General features: G+C 43.9%; 2 protein-coding genes across 10 annotated transcripts; one reads left to right on the plus strand and one right to left on the minus strand.

Annotated features, from left to right (window-relative positions):
- The first annotated feature begins 1,277 nt into the window (after positions 1-1,277).
- RPL7L1 (ribosomal protein L7 like 1) lies at positions 1,278-13,031 on the plus strand. Of its 4 annotated transcripts, none has more exons than XM_010979483.3 (7): positions 1,281-1,606; positions 2,204-2,312; positions 3,126-3,289; positions 4,225-4,362; positions 5,017-5,126; positions 5,260-5,474; positions 11,860-13,031. In XM_010979483.3, exons 1-6 carry the CDS (start codon positions 1,566-1,568, stop codon positions 5,466-5,468), a joined length of 771 nt encoding a protein of 256 aa, XP_010977785.1. In that variant the 5' UTR covers positions 1,281-1,565; the 3' UTR covers positions 5,469-5,474; positions 11,860-13,031. The 4 variants fall into 4 exon arrangements, with proteins under 4 accessions (XP_010977787.1, XP_010977785.1, XP_010977786.1 ...); XM_010979484.3 differs by lacking the exon at positions 11,860-13,031 and adding an exon at positions 5,898-7,038; XM_010979482.3 differs by lacking the exon at positions 11,860-13,031 and adding an exon at positions 6,050-7,038.
- Positions 13,032-13,414: 383 nt separating this feature from the next.
- Positions 13,415-16,530, minus strand: C19H6orf226 (chromosome 19 C6orf226 homolog). Of its 6 annotated transcripts, none has more exons than XR_010376904.1 (2): positions 15,666-16,396; positions 13,415-13,578 (listed from the first exon to the last, which is right to left on the minus strand). XR_010376904.1 is itself a non-coding variant. In XM_031434675.2 (2 exons), exon 2 carries the CDS (start codon positions 16,113-16,115, stop codon positions 15,783-15,785), a length of 333 nt encoding a protein of 110 aa, XP_031290535.1. In that variant the 5' UTR covers positions 16,116-16,163; positions 16,439-16,530; the 3' UTR covers positions 15,032-15,782. The 6 variants fall into 6 exon arrangements, 1 of the variants encoding a protein (XP_031290535.1); XR_004131173.2 differs by lacking the exon at positions 13,415-13,578 and adding an exon at positions 15,032-15,247; XR_004131171.2 differs by lacking the exon at positions 13,415-13,578 and adding an exon at positions 15,032-15,401.

Consider the following 16,530-nt stretch of genomic DNA (forward strand, 5'->3'; position numbering starts at 1 on the left):
CATCAGGTACTAAGCTCTGCACTTGGCACTGTCTTTCTTGATGAACTAGTTACACAGCACATACCAATATGATGCCTTGAGCTTAGATGGTTAACAAGCTCCTGCGGGTGCCCCCTGTTGTAACAGATACCGTAGAAGATTCAGAGACAGACGAGACAAGTTCCCGGCCTTCAGAGAACCCAGTCCAATCAGAGAAAGAAAAAGCCAAACAAAACACGATAGTCTCTTGATATGCCTTTAATTACTGTCAAATAACGACACTGTCTTAGACCTTAGGATAAATATACATACCATGCCAGACTTGGGAATGCCTGGAGACATTTTGTTTGTCACAACTAGGGTGGGGATGTTACTGGCACGTAGTGGGCAGAAGCCTGGGATGCCGCTAAACATCAAACAATGCACAGGACAGCCCTCTGTTACAAAGAATTACCTAGCCCAAAATGCCAATAGTGTACCGAGACTGAAAAACTTGTGCTAGACTCTCTTAGGATCAGTGATGAGCAAGGCAGGCATAGTCTCTGCCCTCCTAGGATCATGGTGAAGAAATGTTAAAAATTTCGTGCAGAAGGAATTCAGAAAACAGACTACTTAAGAGCCTTGCTAGTCAAAGTGTACTCCACAGACCTGAAGCATCCACTTCATTTTGAAGCTTGTTTAAAATGCAGAATATCGCCCCCTCCTGAAGAAAAATGTGCATTTTAACAAGCTCCTCAGGTGACTCCTATGCACATTAACGCTTGAACGCGCTACTCTGGAGGTTTTCTGGACGTTTCCAGAAAACACAAGACGTGAGTTTTCATTGTTTTATGAAGACGAGGAAATAAGAAAGCATATTCCAAGTGGTGAGAACTATGTAAGGGAAGGTTCTAAGATGGCAAGTTGTAATTTCTAGTTTTCGGTCCAGCACCAAGAATAATTAGCATAGTGTTAACCGCTTACTACCAGACTTTGCTGATACAAGGAGTAGCTCATATAACTCTTCTAAGGCTATTAGGCAAGATCCATTACTACGTGCATTTTATGAATAAAGGAAACAAAGGGACTGACGGGTTAAAGAACTTGCTCGGGGACCCACTGACGAAGCCAGGCCTACGTAATCAGAGCTGTCTTTTTCTAAACCATCCTAAGTCGTCCATATACATCTCCACCCACACGTGAGAGCCAAAGCGGTAGAACCAGCGCTCCCCACCCAGCCGAAAGTTGTCTCAAGACCGCCCGCAGCCCAGCGGAAGCCAGAAAAGCGGCGCCCACCCTCTGCCGGAAGTCGGTGCATTGTGGGAAGCGTTTAGATGTTTATAGCCCGGCCTCCAGCATTATGAGACTACAACTGAAATGAAAAGGGCTGGGTTTTGAAGATGATACGGCTCCAAAAACTTTCAAAGTAGTGAGAAGGAGGCTTTGTCCAGCTTTTGGCAGGAATCGGGGTTAGCAATACCTCAGCGGTTTACTGCGGCCAAGAGGGCGCGGGACCGCCCCAGTTGCCCCGCCGTGATATAGAGTGGACGTCTCTACGGTTGAGTAAACAGAGTGGTTCCTCTCTTCCTCACGCCGTGGAGCTGCGCATGAGCAGTAGCCGCATCGTTGGAAAGATGGCGGAGGAAGAGTGAGTCTTTGGGGCTGGGAATCTTTGGCGTGGCGTCTTGAGCATCCGGTGCCATCCACAGAATTTATTTCTTGGTGGTGGAAGATAAGGATACTTGTAGACTGAAGGGAGCGAATAGAAAGGGCTCCAGGTTACAGAAGGAGGAATGAGGAGCCATAGAGTTGGGGCGGGCGGAGGGCGCCGCCGTCGATTTCGGGTTACTTCAAGGAGCGAGGATTGACTTTCAGGCAGTGAGTTGGAGTGTGGGTTCCCCCACCCTGACATAAATAATATTTCTGCAGCTGAGTCTGCGTCGCCCCAACCCCACGGGGCGGAATCTCATCAATGATGGTGTCTGTAAAAGGCTGGGGTAGTAAAAGTTCCCGTTGACATACACGGGATCGGTGGCTAAGGGGTTCCTGACTTTTTAAGGCTTTGGGGACGAGGGAATGGTAGGGGTTCATTTTGAGGACTGATGTCAGGAACGACAGGTTTCGGGGGAGCCTCAGCCTTTAAGAATTTGAAGGCAGTGTTTCCTGAAACCCAGGATATCGTTTAGAAATCCATTGACGGATTTGTTTCCTAAATGCTATCACTGGTCTCCCTTTTCTTTATCAGGCCAAGGAAAAAAATCCCTTTGGTTCCGGAAAATCTCCTGAAAAAGAGGAAGGCTTATCAGGCCCTCAAAGCCACCCAGGCAAAGCAGGCGCTTTTGCAAAAGAAGGAGGTAATGGTGGGGAACGAGGAGGAAGGAATAAGAATTTGTATTTTGTGAGTTTTATCCAGCATGTATTGAACTAGATTTGGTACTGACATTCCTTTCCCCCATCGACTGGATTATACCAGGTTTAATATTCTTTGTTTAGCAAGTATGTATCAAGCCCTTTCTGCGGGCAAGATACTGAGTGGAGTTTGTTAAGGAAAAGCGGAACGGAGATTGTTCCTTCTGGATTCATACCAGGTGATTTGGGAGGCCAAAAAGGCCTGTGTACCTGGAGGAAAACTTTTTTTTTTTAACGTACCAATTTTTGCTATTTGCTAAATGTTTTTGGAGAAATGCATATTTTGGAGGCAGGAAATAAAACAAGCAGGAGCTTTATGAGGCATAACACGGTGTTAGGTTCCATAAACACTTGTTGGGAAACATTGGTTGACAGAATGTAAACGAATTGGGTTTTTGTTTATTTAGCAGGAGCTTTTCCCAGTAGTTCCTGAGTTTTCTCAACTCCACCTTTACTTGGGTATCTCGTTTTTCCATTATGTAAGAATAGAGGATGTTTGTTGGCTCCCTTTCTGGAACATACAGGGAAATAAGCTCTATCAGTAGTGACTAATGGAGGGTATAGCGCAGTGGTAGAGTGTGTGCTTAGCTTGTACGAGGTCCTAGGTTCAATCCCCAGTACCTCTATTAAAAAATACATGAATAAATAAAAATAAACCTGATTCCCCCCCCCCCACCAAAGTAGTGACTAATGAGTTACTGTTGTGGAAGTAACGACTACTAGAGGCATAAAATGGTGATGGTCTTCCTCCTCTGTAGCAGAGGAAAGGAAAACAGCTCAAGTTTAAGCGACTAGAATGGTTCCTGCATGATTCCTGGCGGCAGCTACGTGACAGGGTGCGCCTCAGACGACTAGAAGTGAAACCGCATGGCTTGGAAATGCCAGATAAACATTCCTTGGCCTTTGTTGTACGCCTTGAAAGGTAGGAAACTTGCCGGATTCCTTGAGGCTGGGGAAAACTGTTGGTTCAGCTTTAGACCCTTTCTAGGGAGATAAGATAATAGGCCTTAAGCCACTAATGCAAGTTGTGCTGGGAATTCACGGCTCAGCAAAACAGATTTTGTCTTCAAGATTAGGGAGACAGACCTTAGGCAAATAGACATGAAAATACACTAATTGCTGTGAGGGTAAAGTGCTGGATGTGGGGCAAGGGGGCCGAGGTGTGGTGTGTAGTGGTTGAGGACACCCTGAAGTAGGAACTTGCAGCTGAGACCTGTTAACATGAAAGGAGTTTCCAGGCATAGATGAAAAAATGAAGTGAGGAATCAGGGTATCTTCTTGGAACTGAAGCAAGGTCGAGTGGATGGAGCACATTCAGTGCTGAGGACAGTACTGAAAGCATTTTCCACGTTTATTGATCCCTTACTCGTTCCTACCCACACATGCAGCTCCACCTCCTCCTGTTCCCCTACCCAGTCACCCAAACCAGAAACCTGTGGGTTTTAAATATGTATGAGCCTCCCACCACTGTCCATAGTCTCTCCTGGACTGTCATCTCAGCTTTCTAGCTGGAGTTCCTGGAGTATGGTGTCATGCTCTTGTTTCTGTTTTATATGCTCTCCTCAGTGATTGTCAAAAACAAATCTGTTCATGTTTTCTTTACTTAAAATCTTCTATAGTTTTTACTGCCCACAGAAGCAAGTGCAGCTTCCTTAGCTTGACAGGTACAACCCCACACACAAAGTCAGGTATTTGATTTCAGGTCCTCTTCTCATAGCACCTCGGGTATTGCTCCACATCGCATGGAAGTGATCTGTGAGGCACAGTCTGTGTCCTACTCTCTGGACCCCCAGTAATGGCACACACTTCATAGGTACTTGCTGGACAGAGCCTGAATTCTTTTGCTGTTGATTTCAGGATTAATGGGGTGAGTTCACTTGTGCAGAGGACCATTGGAAGACTTCGCCTGAATAAGATTTTCAGTGGTGTGTTTGTGAAAGTAACCCCTCAAACCATAAAAACACTCCGTATAGTGGAACCTTATGTCACCTGGGGGTGAGTATGTTTTGAGTGAATTCATGTTAGATTATATTAAGAATGTTAGGATGCACCAGGTACTCTTCTCCAACACTCATGTTGCTGTGTCGAAGGAGCATTTTGGTGTGACTATCATGGTCACTAGGAATCAACCACCAGCCATAATAAGAACCTTGGCACGTGGGGTGGTTAGATCAGGGGGTATCCATGCCACTGATAATGGTCTGAACAGGGCCATGACAGGGTTCGGTCAGTTGTGGGCTAAGGCTGAGTAAGACTAGTAGAGGAGAGAGTAATTCTTGGAATCTTGAAGCAGAGCTAGGGTTGTATTTCTTCAAACATTAAGATCTGAAAAAAAGACTTAGATTTAATTTCAAACTCTTTAATAGGGTCACCTAGGTCAAAGTCCTAAAATGTAAGCCAGGACTTTATTTTTGCCTGGAAATAAATATCTTTGTCTGGTGAGTATTTGTATCCATAAATTTTAATTCCTATAGTTACATAGTCAGGGCTGCTTAGGTTTTTCACCTCCTTCGGGTGTACTGCAGGGCGCCTCTTGGGGAGGGGTAGAGGGGATGGGAGAATCCTTAGCCAGGCTGCAGGACTGTGTGGCCAGTGTAATGCAGTGTGCAGGGGGCCCACTAAGGTTGTACTTTATTCTGCCTCACATAGATTTCCAAATCTGAAGTCTGTTCGGGAACTCATCTTGAAACGTGGACAAGCCAAAGTCAAGAATAAAATCGTCCCTCTGACAGACAACACAGTGATAGAGGAGCACCTGGGTGAGTGCCCATCTTAGGGGTCAGAGCAGAAGGCACCAAGAACTTGCCAGAGTGCCCAGCTCTGGCAAATAAGAGCCTGCAGTATATGCTGGGGAAACATTGAGTAAAGGATTCTGAACCTTATGTTTCTTAGGGAAGTTTGGTGTCATTTGCTTGGAAGACCTTATTCATGAAATTGCCTTCCCGGGGAAGAATTTTCAGGAGATCTCAGGGTTCTTGCGCCCTTTCCAGCTCTCAGTGGCCCGTCATGCTACCAAGAATAGAGTGGGCTTCCTCAAGGAAGTGGGTTCACCTGGCTATCGAGGTGAACGCATCAACCAGCTCATCCGGCAGCTGAACTAAACCCAGGTGAGGCAGGGCTAAAAACTGCCCTTGGGCTGACTTTTGATGGGCTGTGCCTTGCCCCTTAAAAGATCTTTTTGCATTTACAAGTGTGTGAGCATAACTTGGCAGGGGGGAGGGGTGTATTCACAAGCCTAATGGATAGAGATGTGCTTGGTACAGTGAATGCCTGGTTAGGACAAGGGGCTCTGTCTACCCCAAGAGTTACAGGATGGAAAAAGTTGAGTAACCAAAAAAACCTGTGTTGCTGTGGTAGTTTAGCTGGAGATGGGGGGAGAATAATGTTAACTAATTTCAAAAAGGATCTGAAGATATAATTATTGTTTCTGTTGAAGGAATCTTAATTCTTTGAAATTGCTTTTTGTTATTATTCTTAGATGCCAAGTTGCAGTAAATTTGTATTGATAAAGTTGTGTTTTTCTTCCTCAGCACAGCGCTTTGGAAGCATGTGTTTTTTGTTTTATGGAATTGTTACCCAGTATCTTCAGAGATTATTTTCTGCTATATCTTCAGAAACTGAAGGGGAAGGGTCAGGGGAAAGATTGTGATGTTCACAGCAGACACTTTTCATCCCACCCCAGTTCCAAGGAAAAGTTCCTGTGTGTTTTCTGTGTTGGCCACCGTGCACCTCTGAGATCAGCAAGGACTCATGCCATGGAGGAGGGAGACCATTTTGTTCCATCTTCTGCCCAGGGGTTTAATGTTGGTGAATGAATACCCAGGTATCACTACAGGACAGCAGTGGACCAAGCCCAGGGACATACTTGAACCTGGCTGTTTCCAGAGCCTTGTTTTGGAAAGAACTTGAAATACAACTAGAAAGAATCGCACAAAAGCACTGCTTGGTTGTCTGTGCTGTGTGTGAGTCCGTATTCTAACTTCAGTGACAGCTTGGCAGGCTCCCAGACGTGGCTGGCTCTAGGTGTATCTGGTGGCTTCCTTGTCTCTGCCTGCAACTGGCTTAGTGCTTTTCTCTAGCTCAGGGGTTTAGCTTATTTTTGGATCTATGAGATAGCGAGGGTCTCTCCCCAGGAAAACACCCATAAACTCATAAGTTTAGGGTGTTCATAGACCTTCTCAGGGACCAGGCACCATCTGTGATGAAGTCCTGCGCTATCAGGATTGGTCACTCAGGCTCTGACCTTGCTAGCTTCCTCTGGTTCCATACCCTGTGGATGACCAAAGCTTATTTACCAAGGTGGCTTTTTCCCTTTAAGCCAAATGGGTGTTTCCTATTAGCACAGCGTTAGCTGCTGAGCTCCTGTGCCATCTCTGACTCAGGGAAATGCCTACCACTTATTTTTTCTGGGCTTCAAGATGGAATTTTCTGGTTTCCCTGATGATCACTCTTCTTTTTCAAACCCAAATCAGGAAGAGTGAACCATTTTCTTGGTTTGCTGTGGATGAAATTAGCACTATTGGGTCTTTTAGGTCCCAGGCAAGCAGCTTAATGGACCCTTTCCTTACATATTCTAGACTCCAAAAGTAGTGCCCACTGCCCTGCAGGTAATGATGGAAACCAACACTAGGGCTTCTGGAGTTGTTCGACCTAATAAACTGGGTGATCTGATCCCACTTGTGTTTGTCATCAGTGTGCACCCCTAAATGGGCCTTCCCTCTGCTCCTGTCACAAGTTGCCTCAAGTTGTTACCTAAGCAGTTGGTGAAGGTGTGCCAGGCCCAGCTTAAGAGCTGAAAACACGCTTACCATTGTCTCCTGGTCCCTTAAGTCCAGCTCTGCTGCAGTTTTGGCTCGTGGGGCCCTCCGGCTGTGAGACTGAGTTGAAAGTATTAACGGTGCCTTAAAATGTGCCAGATTATGAGGTAATTAAGTTGTAATGATAATCAATCGATTTAAGGAAGAAACGGGAAATTTTACTTGAACAAAATTTGAGGATTACAACCCAAGAAGAGCATCTCAGAAAGCTCAGAACTATTCCACCAGTTAGAGGTCAAGACGTAAGCTTTTTGAAATACGGCTGTACATCAAATGATGTATTGACAGTTTCCATAATCCACATCTGAGCACTATGTGACCCCATATCAAGAAGGAATATTGTCTTTAAGGAGCTGTCTTAGGTGAATGGGGCTCTTCATGGTTGAGTGGACATTTCTGCCGATGAGGAAGTTTTGGTCAATAATGCAGATACACAATGCAGTGTGGGGAGAGGAAGGCCAAATGTGGGGAGAATTGTTTAAATTGTACTTGTCTTGCCATAAAACATGTATTACACAGTTTCCCTCTGTTGATCATTAATCTTTTGATAGAAAGCATTGGGTGATGAAATATTTTACTCCTCAGACCTAGTGTGGCTGCTTGCCTGCCCCAGTGTCCATCATGTCCCTGGATTCCAGGTCCTAATAGCCCAGTTCTCCCTTTTGGGGTGGGGGGGAGGTTATACTAGCAGAATGTTTGGCAAGGATTGATACTGAATTCTAGGTTGTCCAGTAAGGGACTTAGGCTAATTTTCCTCATGTGCATTGTGTATGTCCATTATTTTATAGAAAACTCTAGATGTGATCTATAGTTTGGGGTCGTTCAGACATGATTATCTTAGTGCAAGCAGGTGACAGCATGAGAGGCAAGAGACTGTTGTAAGTTCTGCAAACTAAATTGGTAGTGGGAGCAAGTGTCATTACATTAGCAAAGATTTAAGTCAAAATCCTGAACCAAACCATTTTCCTAATGTTTACTCTTAAGTGGGAACAGGATTGTTCAAACCGGGTATTTGACTTTTCATGGGTCATAAGGTGGGTTAACAAATATGGCCAGATGGTCATGCCATTGGAAAACTGATAGAAACCAACGTGCCTGCACTGAAGGCAGATTGATGGTTGGCTGGGGCTGTTACCAAGGCTGCCTGCAAGTGACCTTGAGCCCAGGGGAAACCAGTTGTGCATCACCCTAACTAACATGGGGAAAGCCAAAGTCATAAACTTGTTCTGTAAATATTGGGTCTTGTTAGGAACTACCCAATAAACAACATCTAATATAAAAGCCAGAACAGGCATGTTAACTGGCTGGGTGAAAAGGGTCTTAGCGATATTTGTGGTAACATTAGCTTGCATGGTGCTACTTTTTTTAATTTTTAAATTGGGTGTTTTTGGGGTGTTTTTTTTTTGAGGGGGGAGGTAATTAGGTTTATTATTCATTTATTTATTTTTAGAGGAGGTACTGGGGCTTGGACCCAGGACCTCCTGCTGCTAAGCATGCACTCTACCACTTGAAAACTATACCCTCCCACCTAGACTTTATTCTATTTATTTATTTATTTTTTTAACATTTTTTAAAATTGAATTATAGTCATTTTTAGACTTTCTTTTAAAGTAAAATTTCTAAGGACCATCCAACTCAAGCCTTGGAGAGGAGAAATCCACCAAGGCAACCTGAGAGTACTGGACATAGGTAATTGGCCACAAACCCAACAACTGGACTGATTTTTGAAATGTGCATAATGAGTGAGCCCAAGAAATGCATTTGGTTCATAAGCAAAACAGAAATTGTCAAAGGAATTGGTATACAGGCCTAGTCCTAGCATCTTGGGTCAGCTGTCTACTTCAGATGTCCTCTTCTCATCCTGATCTGGTAGTGCTAATCTTAGTTGAAATCGGGTGTCAAAAATAAGAGTTTCAGTTCATTCAGGATAGGCCCTTCCAACGTGGCTGCAAGGAGCCCTTTATCTCATGTCTCTTCCATTATGAACAATCTGGTTTAGGTCATGGTGAGTCCAGTCTTCATCCAAAGTTAGATTACTGTGATAAACTTCAGAAAGTGTCCTTTTAATAACTAAATTTTACAAGGAGCTATCTGGGAAATGAATCTTAGCCAGTAAATACAGACTTCAATTAACAAAACTAGAATTTAATGTTCACTGAAACAATCTTTTTCTAAAATTACCCTCATTTCTACCAAACATTTGGTTAATTGTCCATAATAGCTGTAAATGACAAAAGACTAAAAGTCAAGGTTAAGAGCTTTTTGATTACAATACAACTGAAAAGAAACTTGGTTACTGCTATGACATGCACTAAAATTATGACTGATATTTTAGGGGTTCCATACAGTTTCCAGAATGTGTATATTAATAACATTTACCTATATGACAGCCTAAGAAGTTTTATCACTGCTAATTTAACAATGCTTCCCATTTAACATACCAGATAAACCTAATTAGTTTAATGTTCCTCTCTCTTGAGATGGAGAGAAAATATTTTGAGATGTTCTAAGGACCCTTTGGAACACCTGACAGTTAGCTAGAAGTCAAATGAACTTCATTTAGAAGTTGATCATTGGAAACTTTGTCAAAAATAACAAAGTTTTAAAACACTTGGCCAAACACAATCACAGGTCACTGTGAAACAATACCCATTCACTTAACCAAAGTAACTATAAAAGATCACAATGGCAAGTACAGATCACTTAGACACAAACTCACAATCAGTACAATATTCTAAGAAAACTCTGTCCTCTCAGAACCAAATTCAGGTTTTGTACTGCTTTACCTTTAAAATTCATTTTCTTATTAAGTTCAATCTTAGCCAATCTTGACCATGCACAAAACTCAGTGTTCCTTTTCCACAAACCTTTCACAACTTTCTGTATCTATTCAGAAACAACCAGCTCTATCTAGGACAAAACCACCTTTTCCCCTTGAACAAAATGCATTTTTCATTCCTCACACCTTCTTTGCTGAAAACACACATCCTGCTGCCCTTGCATACTGAAATGTTTCCTTGACAACTCTTAACCTTAACATGTTCATCTCTAGTGAGCACTAAGAAGTAGTAGTAAACTGTTTGTTGTATCAGCATTTTCTGATTGATAAACTTACGCTTTAGTTTTCCTCTCCTGAGAAGGCCCAGCAATTAATGTTCCAGTATCCTATTTGAAATGACACAGTGAATGAATTCTTCCAAGTCACCAAATCTGGAGATACCATACAGATATTCCCAAAACACAATTATTCCTAAAGAGTTTACTAAAAGCTCTTCTCATTTACTGTTACCAAAAAATCGGCCTCTGCACCCCGAAAAGTGAATTCAAACTCGGAGGCAAAGTTTGGGAGCAACGGAAAGAGCAGCTTTATTGCTTTGCCTGGCAAAGGGGAGTCACAGCAGGCTAGTGCCTTCCAAACTGTGAACCCCTTTGGGGTTGGGGCTTGGCAGTTACACAGGTAAACGGGACAGGGTGCAGCAGTGACACCAGTCAACACTGTTCTTTTACAAGAGTTCATCGGGTGTCATGAGAACTTCAGGTGATCCACCAAGGGGTCATCTGCCTGAGACCTCTCCTATCTTGATCTAATCCATTTGGCCTCCCAGGGGCTTCTAGAAGATCTGGAATTTTAAAGTTTTGGGGGGCTTCTGTATACCAACTAAAATAGGTGAAACAGTTTAAGATGAGAGCTCTCTAAAAATTTTAACAATTTAGATGTTTCTCCAATTCAAAGAATCCATGGAGCTAGCCCTACAAATATTATTCTTTGTTAATCTAATTTTAGAAAAGAGAAAAACACCACTGTTGTTTCCAGTAGACCTTGTGTGGCCCAATGCAAGTTCATGTGCCTGATGTACAGTGAGGTTAAAAAAAAAAACACCTGAAATAATCAGAGTTTGGAGCAGAGAAAGGTTTATTGCTGGGCCAAGCAAGGAGAACCGGTAACTCATGCCCAAACCGCCCTGTTCCCAAACTCCCCAAAGGGTTTCAGCAGAACATTTTTAAAGGCCAATTAAGGGAGGGGCGTCCCAGGGTATGTGATAAGGGTATATGATCATCAAGCGTTAATATCTTCCATTTGGTGATGATTTTTTGGCATCTGAAGAACTCAGGAAATATGCATGAGATACTATTATCTGGGTACTCCAGAGAGGAGTTAGAGCAGGGAAGGGTCTGTCCCAGGAAGGCCCCATACACCTGCAAGCACAGATCCAGAAGACTGCCGGCTTTAACTGCATGCTCAAAATTCAGTACTGGAGTGTCAAAAAACAACAACAACAACTTGGCCATTTCAGGGCTGGATTTTCTTTAGTTTCCAATTAGTACTCACAAGCACACATAAACCCAGCTGGTATTCCCATAGGTGACTCTTTAAATAGGAGTTGCTTGGCCTGAGGCACAACTTCCCAGTATTAGTTTCAGATATGGGATAAGAGACATGATCTGAACAACTTTCTGAGGACAGTGTGGTGGATCACATGTGTGCTGCTCTGAGTCTCACTCCCCAAGGACCCTTGGGTGAGTCAAATTCTTTTATGTGGCTCGATTTCTCCCAGTGACAGCCTTAAACCATCATGGGTGCTGGGAATGCTGGGGGATTAGCCTTTGTCGTGCCCCTCCCCATGACCCCTCTCCAAGAGCAGTACTTAATGGTCGTGGTGGGTCTCCCCTATAGGACTGCTGCACATCATGAGGACTGATCCACAGACATTTCCACGAGGTCTTCAGTTGCCTGAGGACTCCTTGTGACCAGAGGAGCAAAATGTCCCTTTATTCTTTGGAACTGAATAATTCAGTCTTATTTCACTAGCAAAAGTTTTCAGACCATATACAGCTCATTTTTTTCAATTTAAGCCAAATTTAACAAGAACGCAGTGACCTATGCTTCCCAGGCCCCCTAGGTCTTTCCTAGGAAATGCTCAGTTGCCCCTTAAGACTCCAAGTCTTACAGTCTACTCAAGCAATAGAAACAAAAGGGACCTAATGAAACTTACAAGCTTCTGCACAGCAAAGGAAACCATAAGTAAAACAAAAAGACAACCTACAGACTGGGAAAAATTTTTGCAAATGAAACCGACAAAGGCTTGATCTCCAGAATATATAAGCAGCTCATACGACTTAATAAGAAAAAAACAAACAACCCAATCCAAAAATGGGCAGAAGACCTAAACAAGCAATTCTCCAAGGAAGACTTACAAATGATCAATAGGCACATGAAAAAATGCTCAATATCACTAATTATCAGAGAAATGCAAATCAAAACTACAATGAGGTATCACCTGACACCAGTCAGAATGGCCATCATTCAAAAATCTGCAAATGACAGATGCTGGAGAAGCTGTGGAGAAAAGGGAACCCTCCTTCACTGCTGGTGGGAATGCAGTTTGGTGCAGCCACTGTGGAAAACAGTATGAAGATTCCTCAAAAGACTAGGAATAGACTTACCGTATGACCCAGGAATCCCGCTCCTGGGCATATATCCAGAAGGAACCCTACTTCAAAATGATACCTGCACCCCAATGTTCACAGCAGCACTATTTACAATAGACAAGACATGGAAACAGCCTAAGTGTCCATCAACAGACGACTGGATAAAGAAGATGTGGTATATTTATACAATGGAATACTACTCAGCCATAAAAAACCGACAACGTAACGCCATTTGCAGCAACATGGATGCTCCTGGAGAATGTCATTCTAAGTGAAGTAAGCCAGAAAGAGAAAGAAAAATACCATATGAGATCACTCATATGTGGAATCTAAAAAAAAAACCAAAAACAAAGCATAAATACAAAACAGAAACAGACTCATAGACGCAGAATACAAACTTGTGGTTGCCAAGGGGGCGGGCGGTGGGAAGGAATAGACTTAGATTTCAAAATTGTAGAATAGATAAACAAGATTATACTGTATAGCACAGGGAAATATACACAAGATCTTATAGTAGCTCACAGAGAAAAAAATGTGACAATATATGTATGTTCATGTATAACTGAAAAATTGTGCTCTACAATGGAATTTGACACAACATTGTAAAATGATTATAAATCAATAAAAAATGTTAAAAAAATAAAAATAAATAAAATTTATCCCTTTACTGATTCAGGTATAAAAGTTAAATCATAACTATTTCTTTTTACCCATAAAACAGTTACAATAATAACACCTACAAAAAAAAAAAAAAAAAGACTCCAAGTCTTAAGTGAAAACCAGCTCCAATAAAATTTGTACGGCCATCACCCAAACAATGAGATATGAACATGAGGAGAACTCACCGGAACATCCAAGGAGTACGGAGAAGCCAGTGGGGCTCAGTGGGCTCGTGCTGGTACTGAGCACTGGTTCCAGGTAGACTCTAGGTGCCCCCTGGTGGGTACCTCTGATATCCTGCTAACTACAACAATATGTGATGAAAAACTAATCAGTCAGTCTAAGCAAGAAATGGAAAATTTTACTTGAACCAAATTTGATGATACAACTCAAGAAGAGCATCTCAGAAAGCTCTGAACTCTTCCACCAGTTAGAAGTGAAGACAGTTACGTAAGCTTTTTGAGACAGAGAGCTGTACATCAAATGACATATTAACAGTTTCTATAATCCACATCTGAGCAGTGTGTGACCCCTTATCAAGAAGGAATGTTATCTTTAAGGCGCTGTCTTAGGAGAATGTGCTATTTACGATTGAGTGGAAATTTCTGCCGATGAGAAAGCCTTGGTCAATAATACAGATACACAATGCACAGTGCAGGGATAGGAGGCCAAAGGGTGGAAATGTTTTGTTTAAATTTTTCTTGTCTAGCCATAAAATATGAAATTTATTTCACAGTTGGTTGGCTCAAGAGTTAATCTGCCAGGATTAGAAGGTATAGATGTTACTCTTATACTGTAAAGCATTGATCAGATCACCTTAAAATGATGTATCAAAAGTCATGGGAAAAGAGCAGTTGTGAGTACGGAAGCCCACGGTTTATATCCCAGAGCTGTTTTATACTAAATATGGGAATGTTTCCACTTTTGCCTATAAAATGGGGCTAATGTGGTCTATCTAGCCTGTCTGCCTCACATGGTTAAGGGTATTAAGCAAAACAACAGTTTTTAACTTAGAATTCTATATAAAAATGCTGCATTTCTACACTAGAAATTGACACATTGCCAACTGACTATACGTCAATTAAAAAAAAAAAAGATGCACTTCTGTATTGTGTACCATGATATATACCTTTCCCTGAACAAGTTGTGGGACTCTCCTTATTTCTGGGAAAAGCTAGCCCTATGATCTAGCCTGTAGATTAGTGTGTGCTAATGTGGGTCCATGACAGTCAACATAAATGCCTGGTATGTTCTAGGCGTAGGGAGAACAAACAACCTAGTTTCAGGAAGCAAGAGTAGGTGCAGTGAGCCATGGGGCAGATTTAAAGAGACTGACTTTAGAAGACAGAGTTTTTCCCCTGCTGTAAAGCCTCCAGCCCCTTGCATGACCCAGCTGGTGCTCAGACCCTAGGATTCTAGGGGCTGTTCTTGACTGGCCTTTTTTATGCTTTGAGATTTCACTCGTTGTCATTCTTGGGCCAAGTTTTTTCATCAAACCCCTTTTTTCACTGCCTATCTAGAGAATGGCTGTCTGAAAGCAAAATGCCACTTGGATCCCAAGTTCATTTCCACAACCACCAGAATAAGCTGAATCAGGAAATAAACACCAACTTCTACATTCCTAAGAAATCGTTCCCAGCGGGTCAGAACCGTTTAGTGTATCCTAAGCAGCATTTTAAAAGTGAAAACACATCTATGCACCTCAAGTAGTAAAGTATGAGAGATGTTTCAATTAAAAATAAGGACTGAAACAGGAGTTATTAAAAAAAAATGTTTACTGAGGCTCATGGTCCAGAGATATGAATACAAAACAACCCCAAAGATGCTCCCTGGAGGCTTAAGTCCAGCTGATAGGTGGAGGTAAATGCACAAAAGAGGAACAGCAGAATGGCCAGTATCCAGGGTCCGTGTCTATGCGGGACAGTCACATCCTCCAGATCTCAGAGCCAGGTCGAGTGAGAACAATGAACAACCTAAAAGTTGAGGATTATGTTTTATCTGGCGGACTTTCTGAGGACTCAAGCCCAGGAGGCAGCCTTGCAGATAGCTCTGAGGGACTGCTCAGAAGAGAGAAGGGAGGAACCAAAATACAGTTTTGCAACAAAAGCCAGGTAGTCAACCAGATAGCTGGAACAACAAAAGATTTCTGTTAATTAAAGAAAACCAGACATCTCAAGTCAATGAATTTAGTGCTTCTTCTATGCATGGGAATAAGCAAGAATCTGGGCTCATTGAAATCATCCCTTTGAAATGCACCTCAGCTGCCTAGGGAAAGTACCTGTGCTTTCCATCCTGAGTCTCCTAGGGAGCACCATTGCGGGTGCTGCAGGGGCTAAGGGCTTGGCAGCCGGCAGCCCATTTGTCTCCATCCTGAGTTCCCTCAAAGCTCACCGTGGGCAAGGAGCGGTAGTGGCTGTTGGCCGCAGCATCCTTTGTTGATATGACAGGCAACATTTTTCATTCACAGCTGCAAAAGACCTCGAGCACCAGGAACCCACTAGGTGCCACCTAGGAAGGCGCCGTCGCACCTGCGCCAAGCCGGGCTCCTCCAGGAGGTTGCTCTGCCCATACTTTAGGGTCGGTGGGCCTGTGGCCCAAGGTCTGGGGCGGCGGCGCCAGGTCCTCTGCGGAGCTTGCGGCCTCCCAGGGCTTGGGCCTCCGCGGGAGCCGGGATGCCGTGGGTTCGCCAAGGGTCGCCGCGATGTGGCGCCTCTCCAGGTCCGGGAGCTCCTCGCCCTGCTGGACCAGCTGCAGGAGCTGCGTCAGGGTCACCGAGGCCGGGGCTGACTCCTCCGGCGCGGGAACATGGCCCGACCGGCTGGGACTGCAGGGCGGCTCCATAACGGGCGCGGAGCCTGGGCGCTTCCGGGAGGGATGGGTGCAACCACCCTGGGAGGAGAGGAAGGGGTGCAGACCATACCAAGCAGCCCAGAGAGCGGGGAGCGCTGTAGAACCACGGCCGGCTCCGCGCCGACGCGCTTCACCCACACACGCACGGCTTAGCCCGCCCCAGAGCCCCCAGTGTGGGATGCGTTAGAAGAACCATGAAGGCGTGCACAGAATGCAAATGCGTGCCGACTCGCCGGTGCAGGCAAAAAGACTCGCGTTTACGCACGCACACACACACACGCGCACGCGCGCACACACACACACACCGCACATACCTGCTTTCTGGCTCCGCAGCACCTGACAGAAAATAACGGAGGAGAGGTCTCCAGTGACTGGAGGAGAACTGGGAATCAGTGACACCACAGCG

Source organism: Camelus dromedarius, chromosome 19 (genome assembly GCF_036321535.1).
Source record: "Camelus dromedarius isolate mCamDro1 chromosome 19, mCamDro1.pat, whole genome shotgun sequence".
Taxonomy (NCBI): Eukaryota; Metazoa; Chordata; class Mammalia; order Artiodactyla; family Camelidae; genus Camelus; species Camelus dromedarius.

Excerpts from the sequence above, each read along its gene's own strand:
- RPL7L1 (XM_010979483.3), top strand. The coding sequence starts at position 1,566 with ATGAGCAGTAGCCGCATCGTTGGAAAGATGGCGGAGGAAGA. Across the intron at positions 3,290-4,224 it reads TTTGTTGTACGCCTTGAAAG|GATTAATGGGGTGAGTTCAC; the intron begins GTAGGAAACTTG and ends TGTTGATTTCAG. Across the intron at positions 4,363-5,016 it reads GAACCTTATGTCACCTGGGG|ATTTCCAAATCTGAAGTCTG; the intron begins GTGAGTATGTTT and ends TGCCTCACATAG.
- C19H6orf226 (XM_031434675.2), bottom strand. The coding sequence starts at position 16,115 with ATGGAGCCGCCCTGCAGTCCCAGCCGGTCGGGCCATGTTCCCGCGCCG.